The following is an 18,269-nucleotide window of genomic DNA, read 5'->3' on the forward strand; positions in this document are numbered from 1 at the left end:
ACAGTTATTGTTTGTTCTTGTTCTTAAATTGGCATCTAGCTGAGTTTTCTCTGTTAAACAGTATGCTGTGGCTGTAATCACCAAAACTGAAATGGCCAGTGGATGCTGCAACAATGCAAAACTTTGCTAAGTTGTGATTGATTTAAGTATTAATTTTTCAGGCCTGTTAGCATCCTAGCATAACTTAAGCCATTTACACAGGTGAGATTTGTGTGCTGCTGTCATTCTTAGTCACTTTTCTGCAGAGCCTGGAGACAGGCTGACATTTGGAAAGTTTTTTTTTCTGCAGCATAAGTCGACGGGACTTAATTTCTGAGGTTGAGGACTCTGAAATGCTTCTGCGATTAAAGGGGATTGATTTTCTTCTTGTAACACACCTGGATACCAAGCAAGTGCCAGGCCACTAACGTAATTCTTGTTGAAAGGAAAAAGGTTAACATGAGTCTTCAAGGCTGAGGATGCTGAGCTACAGTATGCATTTTTTACAGACTGACGCACTTGGATCTTTCATCTTTCATCCTTTCCTCACAATGCCTTTCCATCAAATATTTAAATTAAACACACAAAATACTTTAATTAAGCTATGCTTATTTTATGAGCAAACTGAAACGGTGTTTTTTACATATCTGTGACAAAAGAACAGCATTAAATGTCTGCAGAACTTTTAATCCTGCATTCTTAGGAGTGTTTGAGGTCTTGCTAGATGAAAGAGTTCACAACTTGTCGACACTGATCCAAATCAAAATCACCTTGATAGTGCTAAGGTCCATTGGGTGTTTGATGATGTCATGGTAGTCGTGGAGACCCAGAGCTTTAGCATCCACGGGCTTATAGAAAGGCCAGGCGTATGCTACGTGCTTCTTGGAAAGCATCTCTTTGACCAGGCGTGCGCAGAAACGCAGCTGATCCTGACGTTTCTGCATCACTGTCCCTGCAGTCTCCAAGGTGCCACCTAAATGGTGCTGTGAGTCTGGCTGTGATGCTTCTTTTTTGGGTTGTTTGGATGGGCGACTGCTCTCTCTGCGTGGCCGCATCTCAGCTGAGACAGGAGATGATTCGCTAAGTTGGTCGTTTGCCGTGGGTGTGGTGGTGTCAGCTTTCCTCTTCTGGCTCTTCCTTTGCTGCTGGAACAGTCAGGGATTAGAGGTTTGACATGAATCATTGTATGGTTGATAAAAATGGCTGCTGATTTCTCTTTACCTTAACGAGTGCAGGGGAGCTCTGCAGCATCGGGGCCTGATGGAGGCCTGGGTGTGAGGCCGGAGGGATAACAGACGTCATTCCTTGTGCCAGGACGTCAGGGGTGGAGAGGGGAAAAGAGGGTCCTAGATGGGGTGCATGGGAGGCAGGTGTAGGAGGCACGCGTGGGGGCTGAACTTGGGCCAGGGGCTGTGTCATGGACTGGGTCATGGGTTGTGTCATGGGTTGTGTCATGGGCTGGGTCATGGGCTGGGTCATGGGCTGGGTCATGGGCTGGGTCATGGGCTGGGTCATGGGCTGGGTCATGGGCTGGGTCATGGGCTGGGTCATGGGCTGGGCCAGGGGCTGGGTCAGGGCAGGAGGGCCTGGAGCAGCAGGTACAGTGCGGCTCTGTGGGGTTGTTGCAGGGGACGAGAAGCCTCGCGTGTGGGGGGTGGTGGAAGGTGAAGATGAATCTTGTCCTGAATCAGACTTGGATATCAGAGCTGGAAGGAGGAAAAAACAGAAAAATTTTAGTTTAATCACAGATTTAAAGACTCACAGACCATTTAGTTTAGAATAATTACAGTGACTTAGAAACGACAGAAGAGGTGTGGCAGGCCGTTGCCAGGACGGGGAAAATATTTGTACAAAGAACATTTTTGACATCAGGTGTTGCCATATCAAAACATACACAATGCAAAAGCAAAGACAAACAAACAAACAACTTCACGTCACACTTAAGAGCCTGAGGGGAGGGAGTGTTACCACAGAACATGACTATCTCTCTTCTCTCTGGACAACATGTTCTTGTTGATATTGAACTTTTGCATCTGACATCACAATGATTGTCCCACGGCTGTCCAAACACAGGCAGCAAACAAGACCTGTTACTTACCAGGTAGCAGTACTAAATTAATGCTTTTGTCCACAAATTCCTCATGGGAATCTGTAATCTACATGTTTGATCATGGTTGTCTTCTGTTTGTCTATTGATTGGATTAACAAGCAATGCTAATACAGCCTTCTGTCATGCAGAAGTGGATCATAACAATACTGTATGCCAGAGGAATTGACAGCTAACAAAATACAAATGATTTTGCGGTACATAATTTGTTCAAGACAGAAAGGAAAGGTTGAAATGTTGGTATTAGATATATGCAAATCATTTAAAAAAAACATAAAACATAGCATATTCTACAGAAAGGTCTCATTTGCAACAGTACTGCTGATTGGACTTCAAGTAACACAAGCAAACACTGGTGTTGTGGTTTCAAACATGGCCCTGCTTACTGAATGAGATGCTGAGATCTGAAAGAGAACTGGTGATTGCTTTTCAGTGTGCCTCTAAAAACATACATTCTACAAATTACTTGCTTCACTGTCATAAAGACATACAGAGTCTTTAAGAAAAAAGAAAACATGTATTTGGTTAACCTGAACTGCTGGATAGCATTGATGGTTTACTTAGCTAACTAGCCTCCTTCAGTCATCTTTCCATCAAAAATCTCTAACCCTGTTTAGAGGATACATCGACACAAATTTATACTTGCATTGGGTGTTCAATTTTAAAGAAGTGTGCCTTAAAGGTTGGTGAGGATGCACCTCGATGCACGCTTAAAACACTTTGATATCCGACAGCTCAGATTGCACACAGAAGTGGTCCAGGTTACCTTCATCTGGACTGGATTTGCATTAAAGATCACTCTAACTGTCGTGATCTGCTGTTATCCACTAGTAACGGAAGCATAGCTTTATTGTTGTTTGTGCAGCCTCACTCATACTGATGGGAAAGAAAGTGGTTTTATTTAGATATCGGGGTTATTTGTTTCAGCTCACTAATAAGAGTCAATTTTTCGGCTCTTAAACAGCTTTCTTTTTACATTTTTTTGTCTTTCAAACAACAAAAATGGAAACAAAGCAAATGGGAGACAGCTCCCATTGTTCACAAAAAGACCAGCTCGTTTGGAATCGACAGGTCACGGCTTCTGTATGTATTAAATTGAGCCGTCATTTCGATTGAACCTGATTCCAACATTTATTTGCTAACTGATACTTTATATGGTTGTTGGAAAGTATGTTTCTGACAAAAGAGGGCAAAAAGCTGTTAAAGCAGCACCACTGCCTCTAAGCTCATGGCTAATTTGCCCCAATTCATTCTGATCACCAGTAGCCTCACTGCCACACCATGAGGGGATACCAAACTGTGGTAAGAGAGCCATGGGAATGATGTTTGGGCTGCTGTTTTGTGTAAGAGTGGGCAATTGGAATTTGATAACACACTGTTGTATTGTTCCTGCATATTAAGGAGGCACGGACAAAAGCGCAGTCACTTAGTATCTGAATGCCCAAAAAGGATCACAAAGAAAAAATGTAAGCAGAGTCTCTGCTGAGCTACTTCTTGACATCGGATAAGCTCAGATGTTCAGACACGCTCCTTAAAATTGTGACTCCTAGGCAGGGTAAAGGCCAGTCTCCCTCCATATATAACTACATTTTAACATGACATCACTTTGAGTGGAGTTCCTCTGTTTTGCCTCTTTAATGCATCCAAATGTCACAATATTGTTTACTACTATTGTGGAATTTCTGTATGCAGTCAGCCAAGGCTCTCAGGATGGAGACATTAACACACCAGACTTTCTCACTAAACAAATTAAAAAGCTACAAGGATGGATTATGAAGCTCAACAATGGTACAATGATTGCCATGCAGTAAAAACAGGCAGAACGAGTACAGAACTGCTCACACTGGTCAGGCTGGTTATCATTAAAATTTAAAGTGTAGACATTTTCAGTTTGTACAACAACACATTCTCGTACCCGCCTCCCGTCGGCCCCCTCGGCGTCCCTTGCTGACCACGGCGATCTCCTTCTCCTCCTGTGGCATCTCTGTGATCTTATGGAGGAAGACTTTCTCCAAGGTTTTGGCCATCAGAACGATGTCATCCCCTGGCTGGACACACAACAGGCACACGTTCAGCTGCCTGTTTCTTAGAAGAAGCACATTATGGCACATGAGAGCGGATGTCAAGCGTGCAGCGGCTCACCTTGTTGTAGATGTAGCAGTTTGTGAACATTGTGTTGAAGTCTTGGATGCACTCCTGGGCGTTCCAGTAGTAGTTGTTTTCTAGTCGTTTTTTTATTGTGCCCATGTCCATTGGGGTCTTGATGATCTTGTAGTAGTCCTTAAAAAGAAGGAGAGCAGAGCTTTTTAGATAAGTATCAACTCTGCAGAAAAGCAGGTGAAAATAAGCAAAGACTAAAGAGTAGGAGTGAGGAATAACGCACAGGAAAAGAGCTGAAGATTGGACAGAACCGAGACTGGAGAATTATAGCCTCTGTATAATGGGCACAACCACACCCATTATACAGAGGCTATAAATGTGATCTATATCTATTACATACTGTTATTATCGATTGCTTAACTATACCTCATATCATTATTGCAATACTGAACTATGTTTGAACTGGCAACCAAACAAAGTACACAATAAACGACAAAGATGACCCAGAAAAACTGTAGTGACTGAATTCTGGGTATTTATTGACTGTAAAAGTGAGGTGAAACAGAAAAAAAGTCTTAGGTGAGGAGTCAACATGACCAATTTAGGGTTTCCTCAACCTTAAACATGTAGCTACTTCTAGAGAACTAATAAAAATGTAAACCAGCAGCCTTTTTTTTGTTCCTTTCTGTGTGCTTTTAACAAAACGATATAATGACAGCTGTAATAAACACACTGACTTACAGGCAAATTGAGTTTCACGGCGTCTACAGGAGTCTGGAAGGGCCATGCAAAGTTGTGTTTCCATAAAGTCTTCAACACTTCTTTGAGCAGGAACTGAAAAAAGCAGAGCAATTAGTTGATTTGAAGCTGTAACTTCAGAAAAAGAAAGAGTTAGTTAAACGTGTGAATGTACCTGTAACTGGTTGGTCTGTCGTTTGGGTCTAGAGGGGTTCCATGTTTCAGGAGGTGGGGGGTTGAAGGGTAAGGGGGGTTGGGGAGAGGGAGGGTTCTGGCTGCTGCCTGCCTCCAGTCCGTCTCCCATGGCAGAGGTGGGTTGCAGTGGCTGAGCCAAATGTTTAGGCAGATTGGACCTGTCAGGGGCAGGTGGGACCGGGGGGACCCCCCTCAGGCCATTACACTCCTTACTCGACTCTCTGGAAGGAAAACAAGTTCATCATCAGAGACAGAAATTCTTCCGGATTGAAACCACTTCTGATTCAGTTTCTTTAGTAAATAATCACAACTCGAACCTGAAACCAGCTCACCATCTTACTAGTGCTGGGCATCAATCAAGTTTTGATCTCAATTATCCAATTTCGATTTTCACTTCTTACTATCATGATAATTGAGATTAAACAATCAATATAGCTCATGCTTTGTTTTTTTTGTTGTTGTTGTTAAGTGTGATAAATGGAGATGACCCACCCTCCTTTTACAGCACAGCACGTTCTCTACCACTCCCATTAAAACAGCTCTCACTTTGATTTAACTGAGGTGCAGAGAGCCACGGCACATACATGGTACATGAAAGCAAGAGAGCTAAAGAAGATGACACAAGTTGCATGTAATCACTCTGGTTTTGAAGAGTTGAACATGAACAACACTAAATAATGTGTTTATTATCGTTGTCATGGCTGTGTTTGTTGTGCTTTTTCCTCATGCCAGCTTGCTTCCTGATTGGCTAATACTCTGTTCCAAGCAAATATCCTAACCATGCCTGCTTAGCTGTTCTCTGTGCTCCCCTACAAATAGAATTTCTGGTCATAAATACTGAACGTTTAATAGCTACGATCTTGAGTCAAAGCGGCTCTTGACTGTCTTCCTGGTAGTAGTGGGAGGTAATCCGGTATCAGTACCGGCACTGGGAAAATTTCTGCCACGGCATGGTTTTTTTCAACACTGTCATTACCAGTTTAAATGGGTGCGTTCCGTTACAGTGCCCATGTGAGGCATAACTGATGTAACTACTAGCGTAGCAACATGACTGAAAACAGCTCAGTCTGAGTCCAGTCAGCAGCAAATTCTGCTCTAACATTACGAGCAGCCAGGTGACTAACTGCCAGGTAACTAACCACGCCAGGCTGTGGCATGAAACGAAGTCTTACATTAAGATGTGAACACTTTGGTGGCATAAAGCTCCTGGTCCTGCTGCAGAAGCTGCTATAGTCATTAATGGGTAGATACACCTAAGCATTACAGAAGTGAAACTTAAAACTACAGGAGCAGTTACAAAGAAGTGAACACAGAGAGACTTATAAAATAATTTCTGTGATCTTATATGCAGACATGAGTTGGGGGGGGGGGCTGATCATTTTTGTTTAATTAATATTACATTTGATGCAGCATTTGCTGCTTTATGTCTTTCACTTGAGTTAAAGAAACATTTTCTAGTCATATATTCTGTTATCAAAGTTAAAAAAAAAGTAAAATCTCATCTCTTCAGCAAAGTGTCTCATCACACCCCTACTGCATATCTAAAATTTGCAATATTTACAGGCCACTCCCTTTCAACCATCTATTTATTTAAATTATCTAAAATTACTCTAATAAATAAAGAAAAACACATTAATATATAGTTCTATCCAGTCACATCAGTATTAAACAGTGCCTAAGCTCCTGAGTGTCTTACAATTTGTTCTTTGCTGCAAAAAAAATCTCTGATAAAAAAAACTTTAGTGAACATCTGCTGAAAAACAACATCAGAGCTAACTGATTCCTAAGAATGGGTGGTGAGTGAAGGCCATACTCAGCTTGTTTCAGTAAACTGTTTGACTCACCAAAAACATCATGCATGCATGGCTTTAGTGATGTAGACACTTGGTGTTTTCAAACATGCAAAAATCCACAAACAATTTCCTGAAGGTTTCAGGGCTATCACCCTGAGTTTACCTAAACATTATCCTTTCTTTCCCTGGCTAAACTCAAGTAAAGTCTGGGTGAGCTGATGTGTCAACACACAGCACTACTGAGTGAAGGTGATGACACTCATACAATTGAGAAACCATTACCTATTTAATGGTGCTCCTTTATTCTATTTTCTGCCCACAAGTATTTTCTTATACTGCTAATACATCCAGTTACAAGTAGCACTGATGTATAATAATGAGTGTTGCTTTGTCTGCAAAGATGCTAAGAAATGTGAGGTACAGTTTCATAATCACAACAAAGTATGTAAGATCTTGTTGCTCATCATGAGATATGTTTGGCAACATGAGAAAGAGACTAGAATTAAGAGGGAAAAGTTTGGGTGAGAAAGGTCACAAGATCTCTTTTAGATCAACATCCAACAGTTAAGATTGGCAGCTGAACACTTTGCAGGTCTTAAACCCTTTTACATCAATAGAAAACTTAGAAAGCAGCTGAACAGTTGCCATGGAAAGTTAAAAGCATTTTTTCCAACAAATTATTACAATACAGTCCATTTGGCTTTAACACTTCATTCCTTGTTAGGAATTTCACTCCCTCTGATCAAAGAATAGAAACCAGGTTTTTAAGTCAGGCTGCTCTGAAGACAGAGAAAGAGCTGTCAGTGCTGTAGTGTTAATAATCTGTGCTGTACCAGGGCTAATAACCAAGACGGCACTTTAATCATCGAGTACAAAATAACAAGGAAATACTGTCAAGATAAAATCTTTTATGTATAAGGACCAGCTGGTTGTAAAACGCAGCAGTAAGGTTATGTAAACTGGCTAAACTTCTAGACAGTAAGGGAAATTCAGTTAACATTCATGGTAACTGCTGAAATAACAAATAAGTACAATTATTAAGACTGTATTCTGATCTGTTTGGTTAATCTGTGCATTAGCCAGATATATTTAAACCGTTTGTTTTGGTTTTTTTCAAACAAGATACTGGCATGTTATTTTACCACCCCTTTGAGACAATACTTTTACAGAGATTTATATCCAAATGGGGGATTCTGATGCCAACTACTGCATTCTGTGGATGCACCTTAATGCATACTGACAACTGTTTGATATTCGATAACTCTGCATTAAGAGATGGTCCTTGTTGCCCTCATTCAGACTGGTTTAGTAGTGTAGATGCAACCTGAACTGGCATGTATTAAAGACCACTTCATCATTTGACATAATCTGCTGGTAAATAGAGAGCATGGCTTAATTTATGCCCATCCAGCCTTGCTCAGAGAAATGGGATTGAGGCTTTTTTTTTTTTAAGATCTAAATTATTTGGCTTAGATCAGTAATAAGGACCAGCCTTTCAGCTCCCAAAGGGCTCTTCTTTGGTACCATTTTGCCTATTCTTATATCTTTAAAACAACAAAAAAACTATGAAAGGAAGCCGTGTCTTAAATGGGAGCTGTTACCATTTTTCATAAAGCATGTTTCTGACAAAATTAGGGAGAATGGCTGTTAAAGATGCACTGCTACCCTCTTAGTTTGTGGCTAACTCAAACCCATCCTTTCTTTTTGTCAACTGCTTCACAGCACACAGTATGAAGGGATACCAAGCCATAGTACGAGAGCCAGGGAAATGATGTATGAGCTGTTGTTTGCATAAGAGGCGAGCAAGTGAGTCCCAATATCGGATTGCCACTGAAGACATACTGCATATTGTTAATGCTTAGTAAGGAAAAAGTGCAGTCCTTTGTTATTAAAAAGCCCAAAACAGAATAATAATCTGCAATGATGAATTGTCTTAAAACCTATCTGTCAACCCAAGCTAGGTGGTGAGTAGAGATGCAGCAAAATTAAAATTCCATAACACAAAAGAATTATCATGGTTATCAGTAGCACCTGTAACATGATCGTTTCACGGGGTGGTAGCAGCAGAGCTGCATTTAACTCTACAAATTTGATCCATCATCTCCAAACTAAACATGCAGTGGAATACGGTGACGTCCCTATAGCAACAGGCAGCTTCACCAAAGCAACACACTCTGGACTTTAAGAGGAAAGACAGGTATCCTCGAGGGAGCGATAAGGCAACAAAGATTACAGAAAAGTGGTCAAATTCAACACTTTAGACAACCATCCCATCTCCGTGGTGGAGAATTTAAGTTTTTGTTGTCTTCTTGAGCTTTTGAACCCCCGCTATGCCCTGCCCACTAGACAGTATATTACTGACACTGGCTTACCGGAGCAGTACAAGAAAGTACGTGACAGTATACTAGATACGTCACTGCCCTCAGCTTCAGTACAGACATTTAGAGCTCTGATGTTCGCCCTATGTCACTGCTGAACCTCACTACACAGTCTTCCACCTTCGAGTTAAAGTGTACCGTATTTCATGCATGCCAGTTTCGTGGGTCTCACACAGCAGAGCATGTAAAGCAGGCAATCGAGAATGTTCCTAAACAAGAACTTTCACTTCATTCTAAAGTAATAGTGGGTAAAGAAAATAAAGTGAGGGAGGGAAAAGTGATGGAGCAGCTCCAGTTGCACTTTAGGAATTGCACTGTAATAACAAGAGTGCCTTGTATTTTATTTGATATTTGGGTTTTATTGCAGTGTTAATGTTTTGGTTCATGTCTCAGATTAAGCTACTACATTTTAATAGGGATTGTTGTTTTGAATCTGTATGATTCATCTGTTTTTGATCCTATTCAAGTCAAACTGTTTACACCACTTTAAAGTGGAGTTAGGATGTTTTTAATTCATTTTTTGAGTTCAGTTTTTGCTGTGACCAATATAGTGAAGTTAATTACCACTTCTAAGTGGAATTATAATATTTCAAATTCATTTATTGAATTATTTTGTTATTGTGACCATTGACTCTGCTTTTACCACCTCTAAGTGGAACTGAGGTTATTTGAGTTCACTTTTTTGGCTGCTCAGGTCTATCAGCTGTTTCCACCACTTTAAAGTGGATTTTTGATTGATTTAATTCAAACACTGCACTAAGTGAAAATGTAACTTTATTTTTTGAAAAACGATTAAAGCAGAACAGCTATTACACCATTCTGAGCAGAAATGTGATTTTATGTTTTTTACAACAATGTTGGCTGGACTGAGTTAAATGGAATAAGTTTAAGATATATATTAGTTATCCCATTTACTTCAGTTATTCTTGCAAAAAAATCAAATGAAACTCTATTCTAGGTAATTTTAAGTATTGATCGGGACTCGGTATCGGCAGATATTCAATATTAAAAAATCGGATTGGGTCGGAGGCCAAAAATGCTGATCGGGACAACCCTAGTTATTAGAGTTAGGATGTGTGAAACGTATGATGGTAGCAGCTGCATTTGCAGTAGGGACATGGCAAGTCTTGGGATTTTATACCAGTTTGGTCTAACAATAGGATGCAACCCAACCTTAAAAGGAAAAAAATAGGTATTTAAGTGTGTCTTATACACAGGATTTTACAGTATATAACTTAGATTTTCATTCTGTTCAGTGCAATGACACTGTAAAGCACCAATTTTTCCCAGTGATTATTAAGACTTCTTATTCTGAAGACTTACATGTTTGTTGCTGTGCAGCTGTGGTCTAATCCTATTGGGTGATCATATCTCTGTTGGTGAGGCAGCGATATCCTGAGGTTAACACCGGAGGTCTGTCAGTGACACGCCGAGGGAGGAAACCACAATACCCAGGTAGGAGGCTAAGGGTCTCGCCTAGGAGAGAAGAGGGGTTACTGTTTATAATTGGGGTCATTTTTATATGAATGCATGATGTTGATTAACGTAAACAAAGTTTGTCAGCTTATGGGAAAACCCTTGCCTTCCAAGTACTTTGAGCACAGCCTTTTTGCTTGCATCTAATTAGATACAGTCAATGCAAAAACGTAATGTCAAACCCCATGAGAAAAATATATTGACAAGATTGTTTCATTTTAAAAATATAAACTATAAAGTTTTTTTCTAGATTAGGTGTATTTCAAGGTGCATATTGCAAATAAAAGCATACTACTGACCTTAAATCTTTTACAGTTTTATGAAGCATCTCCATTCTTTTAGGACTTCACACAACTCCTGATCAAAAAGTGCTACTTTTAAGTGGCCATGCTTTGTCTAAGAAACTGAAAATACATTTTTTTGAAACAGCAGCAGCACAAACAAATTTTGCGTTTCTTTATAACATGTTAAAAACATGATGGTACTTTGATTACACCTGAATTTCATTGTATGACCAGCTCACACTGAGATTGCACCTATTTCGGTCTCTCCTCTTGTGCAAGATTAAAAACAGATCCACCAACGCTTGATAAAAAGTGTTCATGTTTGTTTTTCTTCCTGTGAATGACTTTGTCTGACTGGAACTATGTAGATGAACTGGGACTTACACAACAGACAAATTACACAATTCTTAGTCAAAGACGGCCTTTTGACCTACTTCTGATGCCATTATAACAGGTTTCTAAGCTGCCAGTGCTGCACCTTACTTCCTGACTGATGTCATTACTGTAGTGTAATTATACATCTCTTTCATTGATCGATCTGTTTGCTGACAGTCTTCAAGAACTGTGTTCCTGCAGGCTAAAATATCTGCTTGTAATATGTTGTGTTTCCTCTTTATCTGTGAGAATGGTTGAAATGCTGTGACTTACATTTGTAACATGGAGTAAGTTTGCAGGTCTTTGCTCCATTTTCTTACCGGGTTTTAATCACCCTGTCTTGCATGCAAGTGATGAGTGTATGACCACCCTCCTTCAGCGTTCTTCCTTTCTCCACAAGGGCATTAGAATCAAATGATCAGTTTCTAAGATGAAGATCCCAGTGCCTTGTTTGTCTTTTCAGGCAACCTTCATCTTGTGCACGTTAAAAATTTGTAGCATTATCTTTACTTTTCAGTTAGATGAAGACAGATTTATGCTCTGCAGTTCTTAGTTGCACATCGTACCCTTACACTAAATATTAACTGTTCTTTAATACCTTAAATATGATGCAGTGTTGCTTTATCCCTGATGTGTACTATAAGCACCTTACAGTGTTACCCACACATTGACAATATTTGGGTGGGCTACCCAGGTATATTTAAAGCCACTCAAGTATATTTCTGACCATATATATATATTTTTTTAATCCATACACAGTCACCTTCTGAGCATGTGGTGACAAGTCTTTACTGCACTCAATACAAGCAGGCTGTTTTGCACCGACTCCTATAGTGGTATGTTGACAGCCTGTCAGCGGCACAGTGCGTTCCTGTTCGACGTAGCGCCCCGCTTTACCCCCCACTGCCTTGTTCCTATTTTCCTCTCTGTAGCTTGCTTTGAGGTGAGCAAAGAAACAGATAATAGGTAGATAACAAGACACAAAGAATGTCCAATCCAAAAGAATATTTCCTTGATTTTCTTTCACTTGCCTTGCTCTGCAGACTTTGTAAACTTATTTTACAAAGAGTAGACAACTGTAATAATATCCACTGCTGTCTTTAAAATGTATTGCGCTCTGACTTGTGTCAACACAGAGTAAAAACTATTCAACTCAAAGCAGCTAAAGGCTGCCAAGTAAAAACTGAAATTCATAGGGCAGAGAATTAAATACCTAATAGATCCAGTGTAGACAGCATGTGTGCGATGCTAACATGCAGTTAGGACTCATTGTGGGAGATGTCCATGAGTGCATCCCTCCTGTAATTGCACCAACTGAGCTGCAATGTCTTATGTTAAGCTTAATCTTAGGGATGCATGGCATGAACAATAATATATAGGTATTGGCAGCTATTTGCTTAAAAAGGTTATTATCAGTATAGGAAGATATGAAAATTTCTGCCTATATTTGCAGTCAATACTAGGGGTGCACCGATTACAATTTTCAGGCCGATCACTGATCTTTATAAAGACTGACCTGGTAATTCTGCTTTTGTCCGATACCAATTTTTTTTTTTTTTATAACTGACAGCATACACCTTCAAAGTTCCAATATTATTTTATTGAAAACATTGAACAATTGAACAATACCCGTGAAACAATACAAACTTGTTGTTTTAACTGCACATGAGGTAGTTCTCTCAAATATAAATGAAAGGTTTAGAGCATTGCTGTCCAAACTACTAAATTATATCAGTTCCTTTAGTCTTTCATTTTTCACATTTTAGTAGGTAGACGTAGATAAGATCGGTAGATAAGATCAGTTTCAATAGACCAACAGACCGAGGCCATCTGTCATCTTTTTCTTTGCTCATCTTCTTTCCTTTAGACTTCAAAGGATGTTTTACTTTAAATTCTATTTTAAAGGCTGTAGTTCTGAAATACTAATATCAGTATTGGCTAAAACGAAAGTTAATAACAGCGCACTGAATATCAGAGGAAATTGAGAGGCACCTGACTGCTGACATCCAAGAACATACGGCACTTAGACATCTGTAATACATGGTTTTTTTAAATCAGTAATCAATGGACCAACCAAACATGACCACTTGTGGATAAATTTCAAGTACTGATAGAGTAAACCTATTTTACAAGTGCCACTATATTCCTGCTTGTGCTTTCAACTAAACGGAGCCACATGAAAAGCATCTTGGGAACCTGATGCAGCATGAGGCCGAAATATGTCGGCACTTTAAAATGTCTTTCTCTCTCAAAATGTGAAATCTATCCACAAAAATTAAAAGTTGGTTTGCTGGTTAGTACATACGCCTTAAGGGGTTCTGTTTAAATGAAAACATAGAGCATAGAAAGCAACATGCCTGCATTTGTGAATGTCCAAGTGCCTATGCGTTCATGGATATCTGGTGTATTCGGCAGGGCTCTCTTGGAAAAAATATAGTACGCATCTTTTCTTCATATGCAGTCATTTTAATATTTTACTGCAGCTCCTTGCTGCCAACATAATCCTGTACTCCTGCACTGATGATGGCTGTGATATAATACCTCATCAACAATAAACCTTTACACAGCTCACCTGCTTTCAATATGGAAAACCAAGCAAATATTTCAAAATTAGAGTGACTGTATTTGGGCATATTTTACAGTGTACCGTTGATGAATACTGTCAAAAGAACAGACACTAAATAATCAAACACACAGGAAAGAGGCAGGGCAGGATGCTCATTTAACACTCAAGTGGAGTATCATTCTGTGGGGAATACTGTCTTAGAATATGCCACAGTGCCCTAATGTCTTTGGGGATTTTTCCTGAAAAGCAATCAGTCAAAAACCTGGAAATAAAGACAGTGCCTTCCTTCCTTCCTTCCCTATGTAGTGTGAGACAGATCCAGATTACTTCTGAATGTCTTGCAATTTAATGTTGAATTTAAGAGGCAAACCAATAATTGAGTGTACATATGTTAATGTTACGTGTATTTATTGCTTGCAAGTGTATGCATCATTTTCTAAATGTAATATGCTACAGGTCTTTATTACAAGGTTTCAGAAGATTCTTACTCTCACCCTATTTCTATTAAGACCCCCCAAAAAACACTGCAGTCCAATACTGTTATATAGTGAGCAAGCTTCCTCTTTCTAAATCCAACATAGTTATTTGTAAACAGTCATATAGTGTGATCTCTAAATCTCTAAACAGGAAGCCTGTAAGTGCCTCACTAATATTGCGCTAACAAAAAATCTAATTAACCACAAACCACTAGTAAAAGCTTCAGACTATTATTTTAATATTGGGTATCAGAAAAAAAATCCACTCAAGACGCCTAACTGGGTTTAACAGCTACGTTCGTATTATGTGGATAGTTTGTATTGGGTTTAAAGCAATGTCGCAGCAGCCTCAGGTCAAAGACAACGTCTGGACAGGGTGGTGGATTAATATAGACTTAAATATAGACTACCAATTTAATAAATGACTGTTACATTCATCAGCCATTTTGATATTATTCCGTATCGCGTCACTATGATCTTCATACAACCGGTAACGTTATCCGAGAGGAGCTAACGAGGCTAAGTGTCTCGGTGTCAGCATCCACGTTACAAGCTAAATTCAAAGACAAATCCAACAGATTATTTAAATTACAAACAATTTCTCGTTACACAACGTTGTTCCACACCTCTTCCTTGCTAACCTTTCATGTCAGTACACCGCCATGTCTTCTGTGAGCAGGTGACAGCTCCGCACGTAAACGGCCTTTCAGAATACGACTAGGACGGGATTGATATTCTCGAAATGACGTACGCTGCACTTCGTATGAGCTCCTGCGCCATCGCGCGTAAACTACGCTGCCAAGAGGACGTAACTTATGTCACGAATACGGCCTACGGGGCTACAAACAAACAGCCTAGCAGCTAACAGGCTAGCATGGTAGCGACCTGCAGCTAACGTGCACACTGACAGCACTGAGTGTCCACTACCACTAAAACGACCTTAAGACCAGTTTCAAGAGGATAAAGACACCACCTAGAATATGCACACTGACACCAAATATCGCTCATTTAAAAGACAAGAAATCATCTATCTCGTGTGCCCGAACCGGTGAAAGGCCTTGCGAAGACAGCTCATGCTCCGCTTGGCGAAGCGCACACTGACAGCGCGCGAAAAACGCTCCTGTTTCCCATTGTTAACCCTTTAGCAGGTCCTCGAAGTTTTATGCTTTCGTCTGATATAAAGGCTTCATCTATACAGAGTCAAAAAATGGTATTTTTACCTTCTTCAGTCGGTTGTCAGCGCTCGCAGACCTTCCTCGCCCCAAATCCAGAACAAACAGTCCCGTTTGACGTCGGTGACGTCAGACGCAAGAGGGCGTGCCCAAAGTGTGTCATTCAAAATGTCACCCATTACTCCACCTCCTCCCTGGAGTAACATCATGCAATATCGTGTGATGATATCTGCCAAGCTACAGGTTTTTATGAGTAAACGTTGTATTTGTTCTAGCTGTTAGATTTGAATAAAAAATAACCGAGAGAAAAAATCAAATTCATTCATGATTATATTGTATGCAAATTGTTCGTGATATCCTTTCTCTGTTTTTCTCTGAAATACGTCGTTTTTTTTTATATTATGATGAGTGACTGGCGCAGTGCTGGTCGGGACTTAAAAGTTGGTCTAAGAGCTGTTGTCAGTAGGTAAGAAAAAGATCTTTCATATGGATGGAGGGGGAATTTTAATCTCGCCACTGTTTCGGTATAACTTCCTCATTTAGATATTTCTTATTTTATTTATTCTTTATTGCTTCACCCGATATCGTTGTCTTTTTGATTTAAATCGTCTCTCTTTTAATCGAACATATTTTTAATTATTTTATTGAATCCATTTTGGTGTGCATTAGTCTCTAAATCCTTTTACCAATCTATCTTTTTGTCAATTACTTTTGTAATCTCCGGAAAAGCCCTTTGAACTGCAATTGAATTTGTTTGAAAGTTGCTATTATAAATAAAATATATCTAAAGTTTGAGTGATTAAATTTATAACAGTGAAAACAAAGGTTGTTTATCGAAATCAGCTAGTATAAACACCAGTCCTGTAGTCTGAGCAGCAGTCTTACAAGGTTGGTATTTAAAAATATTTTGTTTACAGAAGTTTGTAAATGCTCTAATTAACTAACTGGCTTAAATGTATATGCATCTCATTAAATATAAACAGGATTAGAATGAAACTTTATAAAAATGATGTGTGTACCATGATAGTACATGAGTTCAGCTGGGTACAGTATGAATAATGACATCGTTTCTTTTGAGAAAAGATTATCATGTTTAATAGTTGTATGTATTTGTGGTAGGACCCCTTTAAACGCGAGATGCTGCATCTCAAGAATTATCCTTTAAATAATCCTTATTAAAAAGCGTTAGGAATAACATGTCCAAAAACTTTTGGCAATATAACTTAAGGCATTAAGGATGCACAGTATTTTTGCACCTTATCATATTAGCGCATAGACTTAAAGATAGTTATTGAATAGGCAGATATGGATGTTTTTTTTAATCAGTAAATGAACCATACATCACAGCAGAATGTAAGAATACAGAATAATTTTACAGTATAAAGTTAAGGCATAAGGCACAAAGTTTCAAACATGTTGTATGTTGGGGAAAACATTCACCAAACAGCACGGACTGGGAATCAAAGCAATGACCAGTGTGTATAGGACCCCAACCACTGTATGTGGGCACCTGCTCTTCCAACTGAGCTAAACCAGTGCACTCATCCTCATTTCTTGAATTTTAAAGTGTGCTCTAAGGACTGAGGTAAATTTTAGGTCTAAACTACAGTGAGGTTATTTATTTATTTATTTATTTTGCAGTAATGAAGATTATGGTTTGGTTTTTTTGTGTCTTACAGAACTTGTTCAAATTGTCTTACACTTGGCAAATAGGTTTTTTTTAATCAGGAGAAATTATTTTATATTCAAAATTCCACAAAGATGGCATTTTTATTTAGTTCACTACAGAGCTCACTGCTACTGAATGAATGCACCCGTCATCTATAACAGAATTACACATCCTGTGTCCTTATCTAAGAAGAGTTGTGTCACGAAAAGAGTAACAGGTAAATCCCAGTACAGGAAAGGCTTGGCTTTATTATAAGGGTGAAAAAAACTCATGTATGTAATATTGGCATCAGCTAGAGTTTGAAAAATGAGTTTGAAAAAATCTAAAATTTATCAGGGTTTCTTTTTTTTTCACATTTACACCTCTGCCTCCAGACAAAATATGATTATATTTCCCTTTGCACTTTAATTGACTTCTGGTTTATATTTTTAAGTTTCATTTTTGAAAATTTACTTTAATTATTTGAGAGTTGATTAGTAATGCTGAGTTAAATTACAGCACAAATACACTGTATATTTATTTTCTCCATAACTGTTACTGTTTATTCATGTATTTACGCTTTCGCTGCTTTACCTGTTTTGTAACTGTCTGCTGTGACACCACAATTTCACAATTCAGGATCCTTGAAAAGTGAAAATCCGATATCGCTCACCCCAAAATATGAAATGAGTAAATGAAACCACAATATCCGAGTTATTTTTGGAGAATGACACTTCTGCTTTCAGCATACCTAAATAATTCAGCTGTCAGTGCCAAAAACATACCAGGATTAAGTAAATAATCATGTTTTTCTGACCTGATATTTCAGCTGCTGAAATTGGGAACGTGACAAGCTCATGGCATCCATTAATGCATTAGATTGGCTGTTTGGTTGTCAGTCAAGATACAATTTAGAACTGTTACACTGGCTGTGGGATCGATTATCAGTCTCAGTGCTGTTTGATGCATGTCTTCCCCCATT

At 39.1% G+C, this 18,269-nt stretch overlaps 1 protein-coding gene across 7 annotated transcripts in view; it reads right to left on the reverse strand.

Annotated features, from left to right (window-relative positions):
- LOC121508004 (bromodomain-containing protein 4-like) overlaps nt 1–15,808 on the reverse strand; it is a 35,232-nt gene extending 19,424 nt beyond the window's left edge. For 6 of the 7 annotated variants that reach the window (XM_041784458.1, XM_041784456.1, XM_041784460.1 and 3 more), the window contains exons 1-8: nt 15,688–15,808; nt 10,614–10,766; nt 5,100–5,340; nt 4,928–5,020; nt 4,229–4,366; nt 4,002–4,134; nt 1,201–1,685; nt 750–1,121 (exon numbers count right to left, since the gene is read on the reverse strand). In XM_041784458.1, the coding sequence (XP_041640392.1) occupies nt 750–1,121; nt 1,201–1,685; nt 4,002–4,134; nt 4,229–4,366; nt 4,928–5,020; nt 5,100–5,228 (1,350 nt within the window). In that variant the 5' untranslated portion in view covers nt 5,229–5,340; nt 10,614–10,766; nt 15,688–15,808. The remainder of the gene's footprint in view (nt 1–749; nt 1,122–1,200; nt 1,686–4,001; nt 4,135–4,228; nt 4,367–4,927; nt 5,021–5,099; nt 5,341–10,613; nt 10,767–15,687) is intronic. The other variant, XM_041784455.1, reaches the window with a different exon arrangement.
- Between the last annotated feature and the right edge of the window lie 2,461 nt (nt 15,809–18,269).

This window comes from Cheilinus undulatus, linkage group 4 (assembly GCF_018320785.1).
Source record: "Cheilinus undulatus linkage group 4, ASM1832078v1, whole genome shotgun sequence".
NCBI lineage: Eukaryota > Metazoa > Chordata > Actinopteri > Labriformes > Labridae > Cheilinus > Cheilinus undulatus.